This window comes from Colius striatus, chromosome 7 (genome assembly GCF_028858725.1).
Source record: "Colius striatus isolate bColStr4 chromosome 7, bColStr4.1.hap1, whole genome shotgun sequence".
Taxonomy (NCBI): Eukaryota; Metazoa; Chordata; class Aves; order Coliiformes; family Coliidae; genus Colius; species Colius striatus.
In genome coordinates this window covers 21,465,327-21,483,829 of record NC_084765.1, presented here as the reverse complement: position 1 = coordinate 21,483,829, position 18,503 = coordinate 21,465,327, and the positions used below count along the sequence as shown (strand labels likewise).

The 18,503-nt window shown below is 49.7% G+C and overlaps 1 protein-coding gene across 9 annotated transcripts in view; it reads left to right on the top strand.

Moving 5' to 3' along the window:
- Positions 1 to 18,169, top strand: part of LOC104559806 (mucosa-associated lymphoid tissue lymphoma translocation protein 1) — a 31,211-nt gene extending 13,042 nt beyond the window's left edge. For 3 of the 9 annotated variants that reach the window (XM_061999958.1, XM_061999960.1, XM_061999956.1), the window contains 6 exons: positions 2,866 to 2,940; positions 3,511 to 3,638; positions 3,852 to 3,983; positions 4,127 to 4,275; positions 9,076 to 9,198; positions 11,435 to 14,020. In XM_061999958.1, the coding sequence (XP_061855942.1) occupies positions 2,866 to 2,940; positions 3,511 to 3,638; positions 3,852 to 3,983; positions 4,127 to 4,275; positions 9,076 to 9,198; positions 11,435 to 11,791 (964 nt within the window). In that variant the 3' untranslated portion in view covers positions 11,792 to 14,020. Of the gene's footprint in view, positions 1 to 2,865; positions 2,941 to 3,510; positions 3,639 to 3,851; positions 3,984 to 4,126; positions 4,276 to 9,075; positions 9,199 to 11,434; positions 14,021 to 14,279; positions 14,396 to 14,639; positions 14,815 to 15,185 lie in introns of those variants that run through there. The other 6 variants (XR_009819073.1, XR_009819075.1, XR_009819072.1 and 3 more) reach the window with 6 other exon arrangements.
- Positions 18,170 to 18,503: the final 334 nt, after the last annotated feature.

The following is an 18,503-nucleotide window of genomic DNA, read 5'->3' as shown; positions in this document are numbered from 1 at the left end:
TTAAGCTGTGCTACTGAGTTTTTACTGGCCTTAAATGCTTCTGAAGTAGTCATGTTGTGAAGTGAGACCTAGGCTGAGGTCAGAGAACAGCTTTTTCCTTCTGTCTGTGAAAGGCCCATCATCTTCCCTTGGACTACTGATCTCTGTTCTGCAGCATATGGACTGTAGAAAATTGCTGCTTGCCCATTTTCAGTAGACTGTTGCAGTAGAAGCTGTCATTAGTTCATTTTTTTCAGTCTCCTAGGCAGATTTACAGGTCAAAAAAGACCTGACAGGGCAAATGCAGAATAGTCTCCCTCTTCCTTCTGTGGTTCTCTGCACTAAGAACCAGAAAGATGACAGGTTTTTGATACTGCTGCCCTGAGGGAGCTGACAATGCCTGGAAAGATGGTAAATCTTTGGTACCTTGTAGCTGCAGAGGCGGGAATGCTCACTTTTGATAGCTTACAAGCTGACTATGCTGGTACGTGTCCTGCTCTGGGTTCCAGAGCTTGATGTCCCCTGATGCTGCCCTGAGTGCCCAGAGTGCAGCGTCCCCTCTCCCTCTTGTGCTGCTACTGCGAGCAGAGCATGTGGCTTCCTGTCACTGCCAAGTGTTGCCCCCTAGATGCATGGCAGCACCTTGCTGCTCTCCGCAGCATGGGGAGAGGCCAGGGCACAAGCAGGAGTGCCTGGCCTTCGTGTCTGCGCCATAGGAGCAGGGCTGGTGTGCCTGCAGGCTGTGAGCAGCCCAGCTGAGGGCAGTGTGTGATGTGGAGGCAGCGTGGGGACATAGAGGTGACCATCTGTGGAGAAGCTTTTGAGCTGATGTCTCTTTTCTGGGCATTGCCCATGGTTTCCACTCTCAGTGGAGTCTCAGTGCTTTGGGAGGAAGGCGCAGTGTAAGATCTGCTGTGAGTTCAGGTGTGGTGGTGTGATTGTTTTTCTCTCTGCTCCCCCAAACCTCACACTTCTTTCCTTCCCTTTCCCACAGTGAGCACAGCAGTTAGTGCACCCAGGCTCGTGGAGGATTGCTGTAGAAGCTCTCCTGAGCACATTTTTCTTGAGAAGTCACTGTTCCAGCACAGCAAAGTGTCTGACTTTCATAGTTGTGTCTGTTTACACCATTCTGTAAAACAAGGCTCCTGGGGCCTCCCTTCCTAACACGCTTTTGGTGGACTGATGCTGCAAGTCTGTCGACAGTCCACTGAGCCATGTGTGTGCACCGGAGGGGCTGTGTCTGTGCTTGGATGGATCTCATCCGGAGTATCTCTTCACTCCATATGCTGGTATCAGAAATGCCAAGGCAATGAGAAACACATCCCCCTTTGCCAAGTGGTAGCACATGTTCAGCATCAGTGGAGGAGGAACCAGGAACATGGAGCCTTGTGCTGATTTTGGGTGGATCCAATTGCCTCTTCCAGGAATTCCTTGAGAGTTTATGAGGGTTTCTAGTGTGTGCTGCTTAGGACAGAAGGAGGACACCATCTCCTTTCTGGGATGCAGATCAGAAACAGATTGCATGAGTTGTGCTGTTTAACTGAGACTTTTTTGGGGTCTGGAGCAGGAGGGAGTGCTGCCACCTTTCCCACTGTCAGGCCTCTCTGTGTTTGGTCACAGTCTGGAAATGCCCCTGCTGAAGCTTGTGTTTTGCTGGGGCAGGGCATCACAGCCAGCACTTCTGCTGGAGGCCTTGCTGGAGCTGGGGATGCCTCCTGATGCCATCACAAAAGAGTAACATCAACTTGTGTCTGTCGGCTGTGGGGAGATATATGGAGACAACAGGACCTCATCTTATTTTGGAGTCCCATTTTCTCCTTCGACCTGGAATTCTGAATTTCTGCATCCACTTAGAAGTGGCTGAGGAGCAGATAAATCTCTCTGCTCAGTGTTCATATTTAGAACCATCTCTCCTTTTCCACTTTTTTCTTCTGCCCATCTTTAGCAAATGTACCCAAGGCAGATGAATACTGCCATTAAACATCCCCAATCTGTGCCACCAGCAGTAGGTAACATGCTGGCTGCTGGTGACATGACCCTCCCTTCTGCTCCACTTAGCATGCCAGCTTCAGCCCCTCAAACTCTGCTGCAAATGAATTACACAGAACTCTGCTTCTGTGCCTGTTTCTTATCGCAGTGTTCTGGGGAACAGCTCCAAGACACTGGTGTAAACTGGAGGCAGCCACTCTCTGTGCTGTTGAGTCTGGCTGTAGTCAGATGGGTAGGGCTTGGCCATTACGTGCAACCATGATGCCTTTTTCAGTGGAAACAAGGACTGTCACCCAGAATCTGCTTGATTTTGGAAATAACAGGATATGTGATCATTGAGCTGCATCCAAACCAGGGTGATGGGACTAGTTGTGGGCTTTGAGACTGACCCCATCTCAGTGACGTTGGGACGTGCATCAGCTGTGGAGCAGAAAGTTGTCTGGAACAGAAAGTGTGTGCATAGTCTGGAAGGGGCCTGTAGGACACCCCATACCCCTGGGACAGCAAGTGAGCTGTAGCCATGCAATGGGCAGGCCTCTGGCTTCTTAAGGGACAGCTGTCCCTTGGGCCACAGGGAACCTGTGTGTTCTCTGCACTGTGCTGCTGTCTGGGTTGTTAACAGCCAGCCTCAGGAGAGGGCATACCCACAGCCCCAGCCCCGCTTGTAGGGCAGAGAGCAGCTTGCCAGTGCAGATGAGTCAAAGCTGGCCCTGTCTCCTCTTTCCCTGTGTTTCCTGTCCTTTCCAAGGCCCCAGCTTTAGCTCTGTCACTGCCCAAGTAACCTAGGTGGTTGTATTTGACATGAGGGTCCATCTTATTGGTGGTAGACTCAGTAGAGCAGTTGGGCTTTGTCATCTCCAGGCACACACTGACAGATGCCCTCATCTCCTCTTGCAGGTACAACCCAGAGTGTGCCCTCTCCCACGTGCAGCCACTGGAGCCCTGGGGCAACACCGTCTATGGCTACGCTACGTAAGTGCAATTTGCTGTCCCCACACTGTGGCACGGGACCAAATGCTGGCACAGCCATGTCTCCTCACACCCCTTCAACATGGTGGCTTTGGAAGCTTGAGAGGGATTCTCTCATTTCGTCTGTCTCTCACTCTCCATCTCGAGCATTTGCTGTTTAGGCGCTTCTTTCTCTGACATCACCAGTGCAGCCTGTTCATCGATTGTAAGTTATGTGTGGAGGTGGCTTCAGCTCCTGTCTTCTGTCCTTCAGGCTGGAGCCTGATTCTCAGGGTTCTATGGGTAGATCACCTTAAGCATCCTGAGGTGATGAGTGTTGCTTATTGCTCCAGCACCAGTTCCGCTGACTTTTCCACTGCCTAGGCTGGCAAAAGAGTCTGTGCTGTCCCCTCCCATCCCCCTTCACTGTTTTTCCCATCCCTCCTGGACCAAACCCAAGCACTTGGTATTATTGCTTGAGGAATTAACTTGGACTCAGACAGCAGAGTTTGGGATGGGGTCAGAAAGCCTTGGCTCACACCCAGGGCTTCATGCCTAGTGCAGTAATGTGACAATGAGTCCTTACTCTTGCAGGAGCGAAGATGCAGAAGCTTATGAGTTGCAGGATGGGGAGTTCAGCTCTGGGATCTTCATGAAATATCTGAAGAAGCATATTCTGCAAGAGAAGAAGGTTACACACATGCTGGAGAATGTGCTAGAAGGTAAGGGATGAACTAAAACCCACTTACTTCAGTAGCAGGATGAGAAGAGAGAGCAGCAGAAAGTGAGTGGCTCCACACCACACCACCCCTACCAGCCAGCCCTCTGAAAAACCAAACCACAGCAGGACGGCGATGTTCATGTAGAGTCTGAAAGTCAGGGAGATAAATAAGGAATCTGACATGATCCTCATGCCTCCAAACTCTCTGCCCTAGACATTGGCCGGGATCCCTTGGTCACTGGGAAGCAGGTGATGGAGATCAAACACACTCTGAAGGAAGCTCGGTCCCTAACGGACCCCATCTGTCCCATGGGAGCAGCTGCTGAGCGCCGGGGATGCGGCCACGGTGAGCCAGGCAGGGCACAGGGGTGGCTCTGGGGGCCAGGGAGGGAGGGCTGGGCGTCCTCATACCCCTCAGGGACGCCGGTCTGCAGGGAGATGTCGCTGGGACCCTCCAAGGAAATGACCTGTCTCGGCTCTCCCTTCCAGAGCCCCTGAGCAGAACGGTGACTTTCCCCTGCGGGGCACAGGCGGAGCTCTTCTTCCACTGGCTCTTCTCCAATGTGCTGTGTGTGGGTGCCAGGCTGCATGCCCCGGCCCGCCTTGCCGATCCCTGCCTCTGCCTCCACCGGCCCATCGTGAGTCCCAGGGCAGGGCTGGGAGGGTGGTCAGGGTGAGCCCAAGGGGTCTTGAGAAAAAGGGATCTTCTCCTCTGCTGCCATTGGTGGGGGTTGGGCTGGATGCCTTCTTTGCCTCTCTCTATACTGCTGGAGACTGTTCTCAGGAGTACCAGACTCCAGAGGAAGTCAGGTTAAAGGAGGAGTTTTGTTTGGTTGGTGGGCACTGGGTTAAGGATCATTTGAGCAATCTGGATGTACATAAATCCATGGGCCCCCATGGGATGCACCTGTGGGTGCTGAGGGAGCTGGCAGAAGTCATTGCTAAACCACTCTCCATCATCTTCAGTAAGTCGTGGAGAACAGGAGAGGTGCCTGAGGACTGGAGGAAAGCAAATGTCACTCCAGTCTTCAAAAAGGGCAAGAAAGAGGAGCCAAGTAACTACAGACCAGTCGGCTTCACCTCCATCCCTGGAAAGGTGACGGAAAGACTCATCCTGGGTGCTGTCTCCAGGCATTGAAGGACAAGAGGGTCATTAGAAGCAGTCAACGTGATTTTACCAATGGGAAGTCACATTTGACCAACCTGATAGCCTTTTATGAAGATGTAACCAGGTGGATAGATGGTGGTAGTGCAATGGATGGGGTTTATCTTGATTTCAGTAAAGCATTTGACACCATCTCCCACAGCATCCTGGCAGCAAAACTGAGACAGTGTGGGCTGGATGATCAGGTAGTGAGGTGGATTGTTAACTGGCTGAAGGGAAGAAGGCAGAGAGTTGTGATCAATGGGGCAGGGTCTAGTTGAAGGCCAGATGGGTTGTAGAATCTTCTTCTCTGGAGACATTCAGAACCCACCTGGATGAGTTCTCTAGGTCACTCTAGGTGACCTGCTCTGGCAGAGGGGCTGGACTACATGATCTTTCAAAGTCCCTTCCAACCCCTACCATTCTGTGATTCCTCTCTGTGAAAGCCCCTTAGGGTGCCCTGCAGACTGCTTACTATGTTTCTGAGATACATTTGGTGCCAGTTTTGATGCCTTTAACCAGTTATCCCTCAGACCAGTTTCTGGCTTGCCTGATTAAATTACTGCATTTCATTTGATTGAGGTGAAGAGCTTTTCTGATTTCTGTGTTTGGAAGCAGGTCTGGCTTTTTGAACCATGCCTTCTGAACCCACTGTAATAATGCAACACTACATTTCTTCCCTGTTGACCTATACCAGCCTCCTTGTGTGCTTTCTTAATTCCTTTCCTAACTGGCCAGCGTGGTCTTTTCTAGCACTCTCTGTGCCACCTCTTAGGACTTAATCTGCTGCTCCTTCTTGCTAACCATCTTCCTTCTTTTCTGTAGTCCTTTTGCTGAGGTGTAGCATGTGATGGATTTTTTGGCCCTTGTTGCTGGTGGAGGGACGCTGCCCATGAGCACGTTGTGATCACCGATGCTGCGTGGTGTGTCCACTGGGAGATTTGGAGCATGGTCCTGCCCATCACCAAGCTGGAGCATCATTTCACCCCTGTGAGCTCCCTAACAACACATTAAAATCGTGTGCATGCATATCAGCAATTATGGGGAAAGGATGCAGCTGCTTGCTCCTCTGTCCAGAGCTGTCTCAGGAGGGATTGGGGAAACCAAAACAGGCCTCTATTGTAGCTAGGGCAGTAAGATCCCCATCCTTATGCCCTCACCACTGACCTCCAGCAGTGTCTGCTGACAGGGCACCACGTCCACCTGAGTGCTGTTCATCTGTCCCATGGCAGCCAAACATGTCGAGGCCACCCACCTCTGCCTGCAGGCCCACAGGGAGAGGCACTCACCGCCTTCCAGGATTCAGTCTGCACTGCCTGCCCTCCTCAGGGATGCTGAGGGGAGCTGGGGACTGTTTGAGCCACAGCTGCATTGCTGAGAAGCAGAAGCGGGCTCGAAGTGAGGTGCATGTTTTAAGTCCTGGGGAATGAACCTAGGAAGCTGTTTGGTTGAGGAAAAGGTAGTTTTCCCACCATTTGGCACATTCTATTTGTCAAAGTGACTTAAGCAGAGATCCTGAGCTTGCTGTAGCGCTTGCCAGGGATAACATGATGGGAGTTCCTAGCCTTGGTCCATTTCCTTCAGTTGTCCAGTGGTAGGATTCTCCCCCATCCTGTGTCTTACCTGGTTTGCAGGGTGTCTGCAGAGAGAGAGGCTGCTCTAGGACATATCTAGAAATCATAGAATCATAGAATGGTAGGATTGGAAGGGACCTTTAGAGATCATCTCGTCCAACCCCCCTGCAGAAGCAGGGTCACCTAGATCAGGTCGCATAGGAACATGTCCAGACGGGTCTTGAAGACCTCCAAGGAAGGAGACTCCACAACCCCTCTGGGCAGCCTGTGCCAGGGCTCCCTCACCCTCACGGTGAAATAGTTTTTTCTTATATTTAAGTGGAACTTTTTGTGTTCCAGCTTCATCCCATTACCCCTTGTCCTGTTACTAACTACTATAGAAAAAAGGAATGCCCCAACCTCCTGACACCCACCCTTAGATATTTGTAAATATTAATGAGTTCCCCCCTCAGGCTCCTCTTCTCCACACTAAACAGCCCCAGTTCCCGCAGCCTTTCCTCATATGAAAGATGTTCCATTCCCCTGATCATCTTGGTGGTCCTGTGCTGGACTCTCTCCAGCACTTCCCTGTCCCTCTTGAGCTGAGGAGCCCAGAACTGGACACAGGACTCCAGATGAGGCCTCACCAGGGCAGAGTAGAGGGGGAGAAGAACCTCCTTTGACCTGCTGGCCACGCTCTAGTTCTGAGAACTAAGATATTCTCATTTTTTCCTCTGTACTCTTCAAATGCTTACTTAAAAAAACCCTTTTGTGTTGGGTCTCTTAGGTCCCTGATCTCCCCTTGATCTGGAGCCATTTGTCCTAACAGCCTCCCTAACAGCCTTTCCCCAATTTGCTTAGAGTATTTGGAACTCTACACCAGGCAAAACTGTGGCCTTGCCAATTCCCAGCCATCACCTTCATAAGAAAATTTATTCCACCGTGGAGAAACATTTATAGATAATTATGAAACAGCTAAAAAATTAGTTTGGAAAATGCTTTTCTTCATTTTCTGACTCCTACATGGACAGAAATTACAAAGGAGGCTAATGGAAGGAAACACTTGCCTGCATGCACTGTATTTGGATTGGGGGGTCACTGGCACAAGAGGCTGTTGAGGCTGGGGGTTTAGTGGAGTGCAGATACTTGTGGATAATGACTTGCTGTCAGCTGAGGGACTTTGAATGTCACATGTCAGGGCTTTAATTGATCCCTCGAGGTGAGGTTGCTCCTTGCCCAGCTAAGTGCCTTGAAGGTCACTAGGCTGGAGAGCTGTGTTCTGTGGGTGTGCCACAGAACCCTCAGAGGTGAGAGGTCAGGAGAGCTGGTGGACTTTCAAGGATCCCGATGAGCAGAGAGTCAAGCAAAGGTGACAGGAAACCTGAATGGGCGTGCTGGGTGTTCCCATCTGAGCTCACACATGAAAAGAAGGTGTGCAAGAGGTGAAGTCAGGGCAGGTGATGTAAGAAGACTATAGAGACGTGGTTCAAGCACGGAGGCATGGGGTTAGGAAAGCCAAAACCCACCTGTAACTGAATCTGGTCACAACAAGAAGAGCTTCTACAAGTATATCAGCAGCAAGAAGAATGCAGGAAGAAATATGAGCCCACTGCTAAATGGGGCAGGGTCCCTGGTAACAGAGTGTCAAGAAGAAATAAATGGAATTTCTTCAGCCTTCCTCCAGTGGACCTGCTGCATCAGCAGTGGCATTTGCTCCTGTTCTGCCAGCAGATCAGAACAGATGCCCACAGATCCTAGCCAGCATTTGGGATTCAACATTTTAGCTTCTACCCCCAATGTTCTTCTGGCCAGAAACAGATTGTTTTGTCTGCTTTCAGGCAGTTTGGGGAAGGTCTGTAAAGGCTAGTGAGAGCTCCCAGGGCTTATCTAACTTCTGCCTCCCTGCAGTGTCCTCACAGCCTTCTTCAACACCATGCCAAGCACAACTCTGCCAGCAGTGAGGAGGTTTTGCAAGGGTTGATCCCTCCTTGTGCACCACTGGCTGTATCTGGGGCCATAGCAAGCCCCTGCCTAGGCTGCTAAGCTCCTGTGGCCAAGACCTGGTCAGGGCATCTTAGTGTTGGCCAAGCCAGCAGGATCACACTGAGGTAGTTCCCAGAGCCAACTGGCAGAGGGAGGCATCTCTTCATGGAAGAGGCTGCTGGGCCATGGGCTATCCCTGTCCTAGTGCTCTGAAACCCAAAGTAAGATGCTATAGGGCCCTTATTTCCTTGTCCCTTCTTGTACTATCAGTGGCTCCAAGGTAAGATGGTTACTGAAGAAGATCTCATAGAGATGAGGCTATTCTGGATAAGTTTGACTAAATCAGCAAGAATTGACAGTTCTATAGGTGGTGGGGGACTAACTTGTCACCTGGTGCAACTGGTAGCTTCCTCCAGCTATGCTCTCGAAACCTTGCTCCCTCTTGACTAACTGCTTACACCACAGGTGGCTGTGACCCTGACTGCTGCTGGAAACCCCCCTGCCCCACAGTTGTGCCAGTAGATGTGCTCAGGGGATGCTTAGCTTGGCCATGCTGTTAATATGCATAAGGCAAGTGCATAAAGTCGCTATATCTGTAGCCCTTGCATTGTGGTGGTGGCACAGCGTGAGGGGCACGGGCCAGCCCTGGGCACTGCTGTGTGCAGAGGAGCAGTGCAGTTGATGGGTGGGTGTCTGTCCCTCCCTGCTCAGACCCATACTGAAGTATCCCCATGTTTCTTCTTGTCTCCCTGACCCAGGAGACAGGTGCTGTGGGCATCCCAGAAGAGGGCCTATGCCACGTGGCCTCCCTGCTCACCTCTGTGTGCAAGGGGCAGGAGATGGACTGCATCTTCCAGCTCTGTGGACTACAGAAGATTCAGGTAGAGAGCTGCCTGGTGTAGATCTCCGTGGTTCTCCTGCACCCTCACCTGTCTGGTACTGTGCATCCTCCCTGTAACGCTCAGATCAACCTTAGAGGAGCTTGTTGATCTCCAGGGCATAAAAGCCGTCCTCTTTCTCTTGGTTATCTCTGTTTTTCTGCACTGCCCGGCCAGGGAGCCTGTTCTTTGCCTGTGTCGACCTAGGAGAGATCAGACTAGCCCAAGTATTTCAGATGAAGGACATCTCATGAGGCTGTGTGCTTGCCTGAGAGATGGGATCACAGGCTGGACAGGATCTTGAGCAGCCGGAGGGTTTATCCCCTGCCATCACCAGTCTGGTTCAAGCCTTGCTGCTTTGGCACACTTCAAAAGACTTTTGAACTATTTAAAGACCATCAGGGAGGCAGAATTGTTAGTCACTTGGCTTATCTCTTCCAGCATATTATATCTCCCCAGACAGCAGTGTACACCCTGCTTCTCTGGTTTTTTTTTACCCCTTCTCAGATACAGCCAGTGGATCTTGCCAGCTGCTTCTCTGCTCTGCTCTACACAGGCTAACCCGAAGCACTGCTCTCAAGCTGCTGCCTGAACCTGCCTACAACAGGCTCCATTTGCTGAGAGCCTGATGTGCCTCAACATATAGCAGCTCTTTTAGTCCTTGACTGTTCCCAGAACTCTTTTCTGAACCCTGCCCAGGTGTTCAGCATGGCTTTTAAGTGTAAACATGAGACATGGACCCTGCATTGCCTGCTAAAATCTTTCTGCTCCATTATACACCCCTCTACTTTGCACAATCGAGCATCTCAGATACAGCCTCGTGCTGGGGGTTCAGGTCCAGGGATCTGGCTGCCAGGAATATGGTTATTTTCTGATTTCTTCACCATCTTTTATGAAAATCTAAAATAGTGCTAGGCTGTGAATGGATCCATGTGGAGTGCTGCCATCTGAATCTGTTGGCTTTCACTGTTTTATTTAAGTGGTTCCTATCCCTTCCCTTGCACACTTTTCTCTAGTGAGTGCAGCAGCCCTGTGCTGTGGCCAGAATGGGTGCTGTGCCATGCCTGGGTGCAGCCTCTCTCCTGCCTAATTCCCCCATGCCAGCATCCTGGGGGCCATGCTCTTACTGACAGTGCTGGGCTGATGAGATCTCAGGTGAGGTGGCCTGATTTCAGAAGTCCTGAAATCCTCAATAAGTTTGCAGATGACATGAAGATGAGCAGGAGCATAGCTGCTTGAGGGCAGGAAGGCTCTTCAGACGAACTTGGCCAGTCTGGAGCGATGGACTGAGGCCAATTGTATGAGATTCAACAAGGCCAAGTGCTGAGTCCTGCACCTGGGCCACAACAACCCCATGCAATGCTACAGGCTGAGGGGCTGGAAAGCTTCCTGGAGGGAAAGGGCCTGGGGGTGTTAATTGACAACAGCTGAACATGAGCCAGCAGTGTGCCCAGGTGGCCAAGAAGGCCAATGACATCCTGGAGTGAGGCAGCACGACCAGGGCAGTGATTATCCCCCTGTACTCAGTGTTGGTAAGACCACACCTCAAGTGCTGTGTTCAGTGTTGAGCCCCTCACTCCAAGAGAGACGCTGAGAATCTGCAGAGTGTCCAGAGATGGGCACTGGAGCTGAGGAAAGGTCTGGAGCACAAGTCTGATGGGGAGCTGCTGAGGGAGCTGAGGGTGTTTAGTCTGGAGAAAAGGAGGCTGAGGGGAGACATGAGCACTCTCTGCAACCCCTTGACAGGTGATTATAGCCAGGGGAGGTCAGTCCCTGCACCCAAGTAACAAGTGATAGGACAAGAGGAAATGGCCTCATGTTGCACCAGGAAAGGTTTAGATTGGAGGTGAAGAAGACCTTTTTCCCTGAGAGGGTTTCACAAGCTGCCCAGGAAGGTGGTGGATTCCCATCCCTGGAGATACTGCAAAGCCGTGAAGCTGAGGGGCTGAGGGACATGCTTTAATGGTGGGCTTGGCAGCTTGAGGTGAGTGGTTGAACTTGATCTTACAGTTTTTTTGCTAACCAAAACGATTCTGTGATTCTATGAAATCCAGACACTGTGTCTGAGGCCTACACACATCATGAGCCAAAGTAAAGGCCGTTTCCTCTGGCAGTAGCATTGCTGCGTTAGGCCACAGCATGGGGCTGTGAGCCTGCAGAACAGCCAGCCAAGTGCTGCAACAGGCGAAAGCTCTGCTTCAAGGCTTGGTCTCAGATTCGCTTTGCTTTCCCCTTCCAGACTGATGTGGTGCTGCAGTTGGATTTGCATTACACCCAGCCAAGCACGAAGCAAAGGACTTGTGAAAGCCTGCAGACGACCCTCCAGAAGTCTCTGCTAGGACACTTCATCAGCCAGAGGAACTACTGTGCGGCAGACTACCAGGGAGCTGCTGTGTGCGCAGGCAGCGTGCGCCTCCGGGAAGCGCCGAGCACGGACCCGCAGAGGCAGACGTCTCTGCAGACTGGCCCCGGCCACAGCTTGCCTGGCAGCAATCCCTCGCACTCCAGCAGCGAGCCAGAGGAGAACGACGAGAGTGACCTGGGCGAGCTGTGCTCAGCACTGCTGCGGGCTAGCCCAGGGCAGGGCTGCCCCTGACCCCTTGGGCTGGCATGCCCAGCCTCGGGAACTGATACTTTTGATGGAGGCAACAGTTGTTGGAGTGCCAAATACGTCGGAATCCATCAGCTGCTTTCCAGCCCTGGAGATGGCCCTGTCCAAATGAGGCCAATTTTGCTGTTTTGGAAAGGCTTCTCCCTTCCGCACCGTGTGGCATGCAAGGCCTGAAGCCTGCTGGAAGCAGCCCCTGTCTGGAGGAGGACAGCGCCCCAACAAGTCATAACGTGTCTCTCAAAGTCAGGGGCACTGGCTGATGTTTTCTGCGAGTTAGGCTTTGCCTGAAAGCAAATGTTACAGTAGTAAACATGAGGGGCAACCCATAAACACTACAGAGCCATGCTGGGCAGTGACACAGCTACAACTACAACAGCTACAGCAACAACAGCAACAATTTGTAGAAGTCTCTGACAGTAGGTTGTAGTGAGGTTAGAGTCAGTCTCTTCGCTCAAGTAATGAGTGGTAGGACAAGAAGAAATGTCCTCAAGTTGTGCCAGGGAGGTTTAGTTTGGAGATAAGGAAGAAATTTTGTTAGTGCACAGGCTGCCCAGGGAGCTGGTGGAGTTCTCATCCCTGGAGATATTGCAAAGCCGTGTAGCTGAGGTGCTGAGAGACGTCGTTTGGTGGTGGGCTTGGCAGTGTTAAGTTAGTGGTTGGACTCAATCTTAAAGGTCTTTTCCAACCAAAATAACTATGATTCTACAGCCTCAGAGCCCCACTGCTGACTGCAGTTGTGCTGTGCAAGGGACACAGGGCTCACCCCAGGGAGGCTGATGACACTGGCAGGCTCTCCTCTGGGGTCACAGTGGGATTTTCTTTCCTTGCCAGTCCTGCCTGGGTCCAAGCTGGTTTTAAGTTATGCATTTATATATTGCTAAAGAATGTATTTCTATCTGGGGCAAGGCAATTGCTTGCCAGGAAAAGGAAGGTCAGATGTTCCATCAGATATGTGTTTATAATAGAGGGCAGCTTCCCACCAGTAGTAGCCACTGGGCAGATACTCTTACACTTGCCCTTTCTAGCATGGTACCCAGGGGCATTGAAGAGTTGCAAGTCCCATACTTCCCTGAGGTCTTCTCAGATGCAGAATTTCCTAGGCGAGAGATGGAAAAGATAGGATGAAAGAGGAAGAACCTCAAAAAAAGTTATTATTAGTGCAATTTTTTTTTCCCTAAGTGCCTGTCTGTGCATTTACCCTGGGCAATCTCAAGCACTACCTTTCCATGGAGAACCAGCTGTCCAGAGAGAGCCACAAGTGAGCAGTGCCCAAAGAACAACCCGGGTAGGTGCAGCCCCCTCCTTGCCAACTTCTATAATGTTTGACGAGGATTTGGGGTTTGCTCCAGGTAACAGCTCAGCAAGGGTCTGGGAGGGTGATCGAATAGTTTGACAGAGGCCAGTGGCCCCACTGAAGTGTGGGGTCTCCATCCTTGGAGAGCAGTTCACTCTGGGCTGGAGAGGTGCTGGAGAACTGATACGCCCAGGCAGGGTGCTGGACCAGAGACCACTGAGGTCCCTGTGAAAGGAAGAGCTTGGAGATCAAAGGCCTCCTGAGAGGTAAAGGGTGGTGGGGTGGGAAGAATGTCCAAGCTCTGTCTTCTGTCTTGGTCTGAAAGAGGGATGGAGAGAGCATTTTCTAAGTTTTGGTTCTGCACCAGTGAAGATACTTGCATCTCTGTCTACAGTGTCTGTTGCAGTATGGAAAAACATGAAATGTTCCTTCCAGATAAACCATCCTACAAGTTCTGGAAACCTGTCCAAAGAGAACAGACGAGGCTTTTATTCTCCTCACAGTGAGTAGAGCCAAGGGAAAGAAGAGAGGCCCCATCTGGGCTGAAGTCTAGAAAGTCTCCTAGGAAAAAATGTAAAGCTCTAAAAAAAATACATTACAGAGTGTAGTTTAAATAAGGGGGACTAATAGAGAGGCTGAGCCAGAAAATAATGAACTGATTGAAGGGAGAACCAAAGGCCAACTCAACACCCACGAAACTGTAAGGTGAGTCAGTGAGAACGTCTGGGGAGGCATTTGGGAGGAGCTGGGAGTTCTGTTGCCTCTATGAGGATTGTACACTCCTATATTGTTGGGGCAAAATGCCTTTCTGGCTCACATAATTACAGCAAATGTCATCTCATGTAGTTGTTAACCTCACTCCAAGTGAGTCTGTTTGGTTTTTCTGAATAAAACACTATTGGTGTTTTTGAATGCACAAAGTCTTGTGTGGCTCTGGGTTAGCTGTCTACATTTTTCCCCCTAATTGCCAGAGTGTGACTTAATTTTGACCTGTTGGGGTTTATGCTTTCAACTTCAGCTTCTAGGCTCTTTATGTGTGAGGAGTAACTGCTTACTGAAGTTTGGTTTAGAAGGTGGATCACATGACACTAAATAGGATGAAAAATTATGTGAGGTGGAACATTTAGGTAAAATAAAGTCAGGATTCATTGTGAATTGCCCACCTCCTTTGTAAAGCAGGGCTCTCAAGTGGCTGCATCAGGCTTAGGAGGCCTCATGTCCCAGTGCCAGCCACAGGCCTTGTCCCTGTCACCAGCTCTCATGCTCCTTCAGGAAGACCCTGCAGCCGAGCCCAGGTACATTTCCACACACCTCAGTTGATAGTGTGTTATAACTGAGAACACAGGCAAAGCTGAGCCGTGAAGGTGGCCGTTAATCACATCCTGGGCCTCTGGCCGTGACAACTTCCTGCCTTGCTGCCAGTGGGTTCACTGTCTGCCTTCATCACCCAACCCTACATGTGAATCCCAGCTCCCCCATGGTGCTATAATTGTTTAGTACCAGTAAATTTTCCCTTAAACCCATGTTTCCGTCTCCCAGCTCTGAGCACAGATGACTCATCCAGGAATACTGTGCCTCTTGACCACATCCTTCCCAATCTGCAGCCGCAGTCCTTGGGCCCTGTCAGCTCACTGCGGCCAGCAGGAAGGGTAGGAAGGAAGGAGCAGCCATCTCCAAGCAGTGCACTGGCATTTCCTACTCTGCCCATGGCTGAGTAAGTCTCAACAGCCTTTACTCATTCAATTCTTAATTTCTCTCTTCATTGCTGCTCCTTCCATCTGTCCTGACTCCTGAACAGAACTGCTTTGCCCCACCTCTGTGTGACCTGAGCTTACCTCCTGCTGCCCATTGCTCCGGCTTGCCCTGTGCCACAGCACTGACCCCACAGCAGGTAGCAGCCTTCTTACCACTTCCCTTTCTCACCTGACAATGTGTATCCCAGCCATCTCACCATGGCATTTCAAGTTCTCCCTCAGTTCCCAAAGATGTTGAGTAGATTTCCATACATTTTTGGAAGCAGCAAATGATAGGTCTACGATTAAAAACCTGGAAATGTGATGCTAATCCTGTTGCATTTCTTTGCAGGGTCATGACCTGGAGAGACCCTATGCCTGGACAGTACAGGTGGACTCCCCTGCATGTAGTCTTCATAGTATCTGTAGTAGGAAAACCAGTCCGTTACTCAGTGTGGTTCTCCCAGGACTACAAGACCCATTGGTGGAATAATTTCTGAGGGTAACTAGCTGAGGCTGAGGTGACATCCACATCTTAGGAGAAGGTATAGTGTTCAGGGAACTCTCAGAGCTGAATGCAGCTGATATGCATGGAATCTGTTCTGGCCCCTGATAGTTCCCTAGGAAACATAACCCGCAGCCTTGGATGTTGACAACACCAGAGGGGCTTGGTACAATGACTGAGAGAAACAGCATGGAGGGTGGAGCAGAGTGGAGTAAAGACATCGTGGCCAAGCTCTGTGATATCACTTAAGGGATGGGAACCTGATGGTACCATGGAACTGATAAGCTGCATAGTTGCTACCCTGAGCCAGCAGTTTCTCATTTTTTGTCTAAATCACGTCCTCTGGTTGAACTTTGCTCATTATGATCTCATAATACCAAAGCACCCCTCCATCCCAAAGGCTCCCCGCCTCCAAGGTGCAACCAGTCCTCACTGAGCATGTGCTCTGAATTTCTTGTCTGTGCCTTTAAAAGCAAAGTGAGGACATTTTACACCAATTATAACAAAAGTCTGCATGGCTACAGTCACTCAAGCTCCACTTGAAAGTAAACAAATAGTATAAAAATGGCTTAAGAGAGGAGGAATGTAGGGGGAAGACGCCACCACAGACAGGTTGTGAGGACTCCTCGCTGCCTTCTGAGGTCAGAAGCTGGGCTGAACCTCTCTCCCCACCCATAGGGCACCCATTGGGTGAGACTGGAACACTCGGCTGTAGCAAGTGCATCCCAGGAAACCCAGATATCTCCTGCGAGTCGTTTCATCTGTTAACACCTTTGTCTCTGGATGTGTTGTTCATAGTCCTGGTACCTGCCCGTGCTTTGCAGACAGTGTATTTATCACTGTCAGTCCAAAAGAATCTGCAGCTCTTTAAGAAACTGCTGTTCATTCATCCAGCCATGAGAGTTCTCACTGAACACCACCTGACTCTTTCAGTGTGGCCGTCCTGGTTCATGAATGTGACTGGGCTGAAGGTGCATCGTGCTCTTTGTGCATCTGTAATTGTGGTAGTTCAATGCACTGAATGTGACAGATACAGACCACTGAATTGTGCATCACTCAGAATTGAAGCCCAGCTGTCCCCAGCCTCTCTGACATCTGAGGATAAGATGGAACACAAGAAGTATTTTCTGCCAAATTTCTCTATCCTTTAACACAGGACCACAAAAGGCTGAGACTCCATTAGATGCACAACTACAGGCAAAGTGGGTTGAAGGAATTGCTTCCAACTTACATTCCCTCTCTGCCTCTGTGCCTTCACTTTTACAAGCACAACCACAGCCATTGCCCTCCACTTCCAGCTGTTTCTGGGCCAGTGTGTGCCCAGAGGCCACCAACAGCCACTTGGCATTTAGAAGTGTTTCTGTAGGGTAATAAGCTGCTTTCCATTCTGCTGTGTTTCCTCTGAGAAGCACCAAGTGAACTGAAGTTTTAAAACAACCATTAATCTGAGGAAAATAGAAACACCTAAATGGTCAATAATTTTCTTTTTAGATAAATGCCCTTTTTTTTTTTCCTTTCTGCTAATGAAGGTTTGTTGAACAGAAGGACCTTGGTCAACAGCCTGATGTGCTCTTCTGCTGCAGGGTTAATTTAGGACTCTATTCTTAGCTCGTTTGCTGACCTTTGGCAACTCCTGACAAAACAAGGCAAATGTGCCCAAAGAGAGTGAGAAAACAAGGTAGTGAAAATCAGGGAAATGCCATTTCTGTCTGTTTTATTTAGTCACAGAAAATTCACTCTCCCAGCATGCAGTCAAGAAGTGTGTTGTATGTACACTGGTGTATGTACACTGGCACTCTTCTGTTGGCATCAGAATCCTTAAGGTTTGTTCTTGGTTGGCTTTTTTTGTGACTGAAGCAAGTAAAGGGTAGGTTTGCCCCAAATCAGCCACTCTCCAGCTTCAACAGAGATAAGCGTAAGGCAGATCTTTCTGCACTCAAGTTAGGGATAAAAAGGCAGCAGAAGCAATGGGTGCATGTCTCAGGGCAGGCAAGGACTCAGCTCTGGAGATAGAGGGCAGCAAAGCATGTCTCCATGCCAAGGGGCACGTTTGGGTAGCAGAGGTGTCTGCACATCACGATGGATGTTTCAGACACCATTGGGGCATTACTGATGTCACAGAAGATATAAAAATTCATGTGATTTTATTGAATAGTTATCTTTAGTAACATTTGTAGGTAAGTTAGCATAACTAAGCAAATCTAGGCCTCCTTGGTGAAGCAACTCCCAAGGAGAAGAACATGCATGAGAAATCAGGCACAGTGTGAACAAGAGTGATATTGAGGCAGATTGTTTGGATCCATGCACTTGCAAGACATGAAACATCTAAGAACAATGCTGGGAGTGATTACTTCAGAGAAAGAAAAGAGTTTGTTATATTAACCATTAGGCTGTTCACTGTTCTGAACCCCCGTAACTTTCTGGTCCTGAAATCCAGGTAACATTCTGGTCCAGAGCATCAGATAACAGTCTGGTCTAGAGTGCCAGACAATTAGTCTGTAAGGCCACTCTGGTCCAGAACACCAAATAATTAATAGTTATCAATCAGTTAGTTGGCCAAGTGATTTTGAAATACATGTGAATATGTATAACTTCTGTAATAAGGGACCAATCAATAAGAGTGATGTAATGTGTAAAAGTAACAAATAGCCAATCAAGGTAAAGGATAAACTTAATGAACAATTCTAAGTGGGCTTTTATGCATGGTGGAAAAGAACAAAAGAATGTTGGGTAGAAATAGCTGTTAATTTTAATGCTTGTTTGGACATTCTTTGGGAATGATCCCGTGTTCCTGGTGCACTTTCAAATAAAGGACATCTCTGCTTATCTAACTTTGTGTAAATAAGTTTTTCTTCCCCAGCAGATTTGCAACACTGCCATGTGCTGTTTCCATGTCCCCAAGAAGCAGCACAGAGGCAGAGCAGAACACGGGATGTTCGTGGTCCATACAGCCTCTCCCTGTGCATAGTGCTGTCCCCGTGGGCTCTGGGTGAGAGCTGTCTCCTGTGGGGCTCAGCAAAGGTGCTGGTACAGAAAGTCTGGGGCTTGCTGGTGAGTGCCTATGAACATTTCCTTCCTCTCTAGTGCAAAAGCATGTTTTCTTCCTTACCTATACAGAGTACATGAGAGGGACAGAAACACCTCCACCAGCTCCTGGGTCATCTC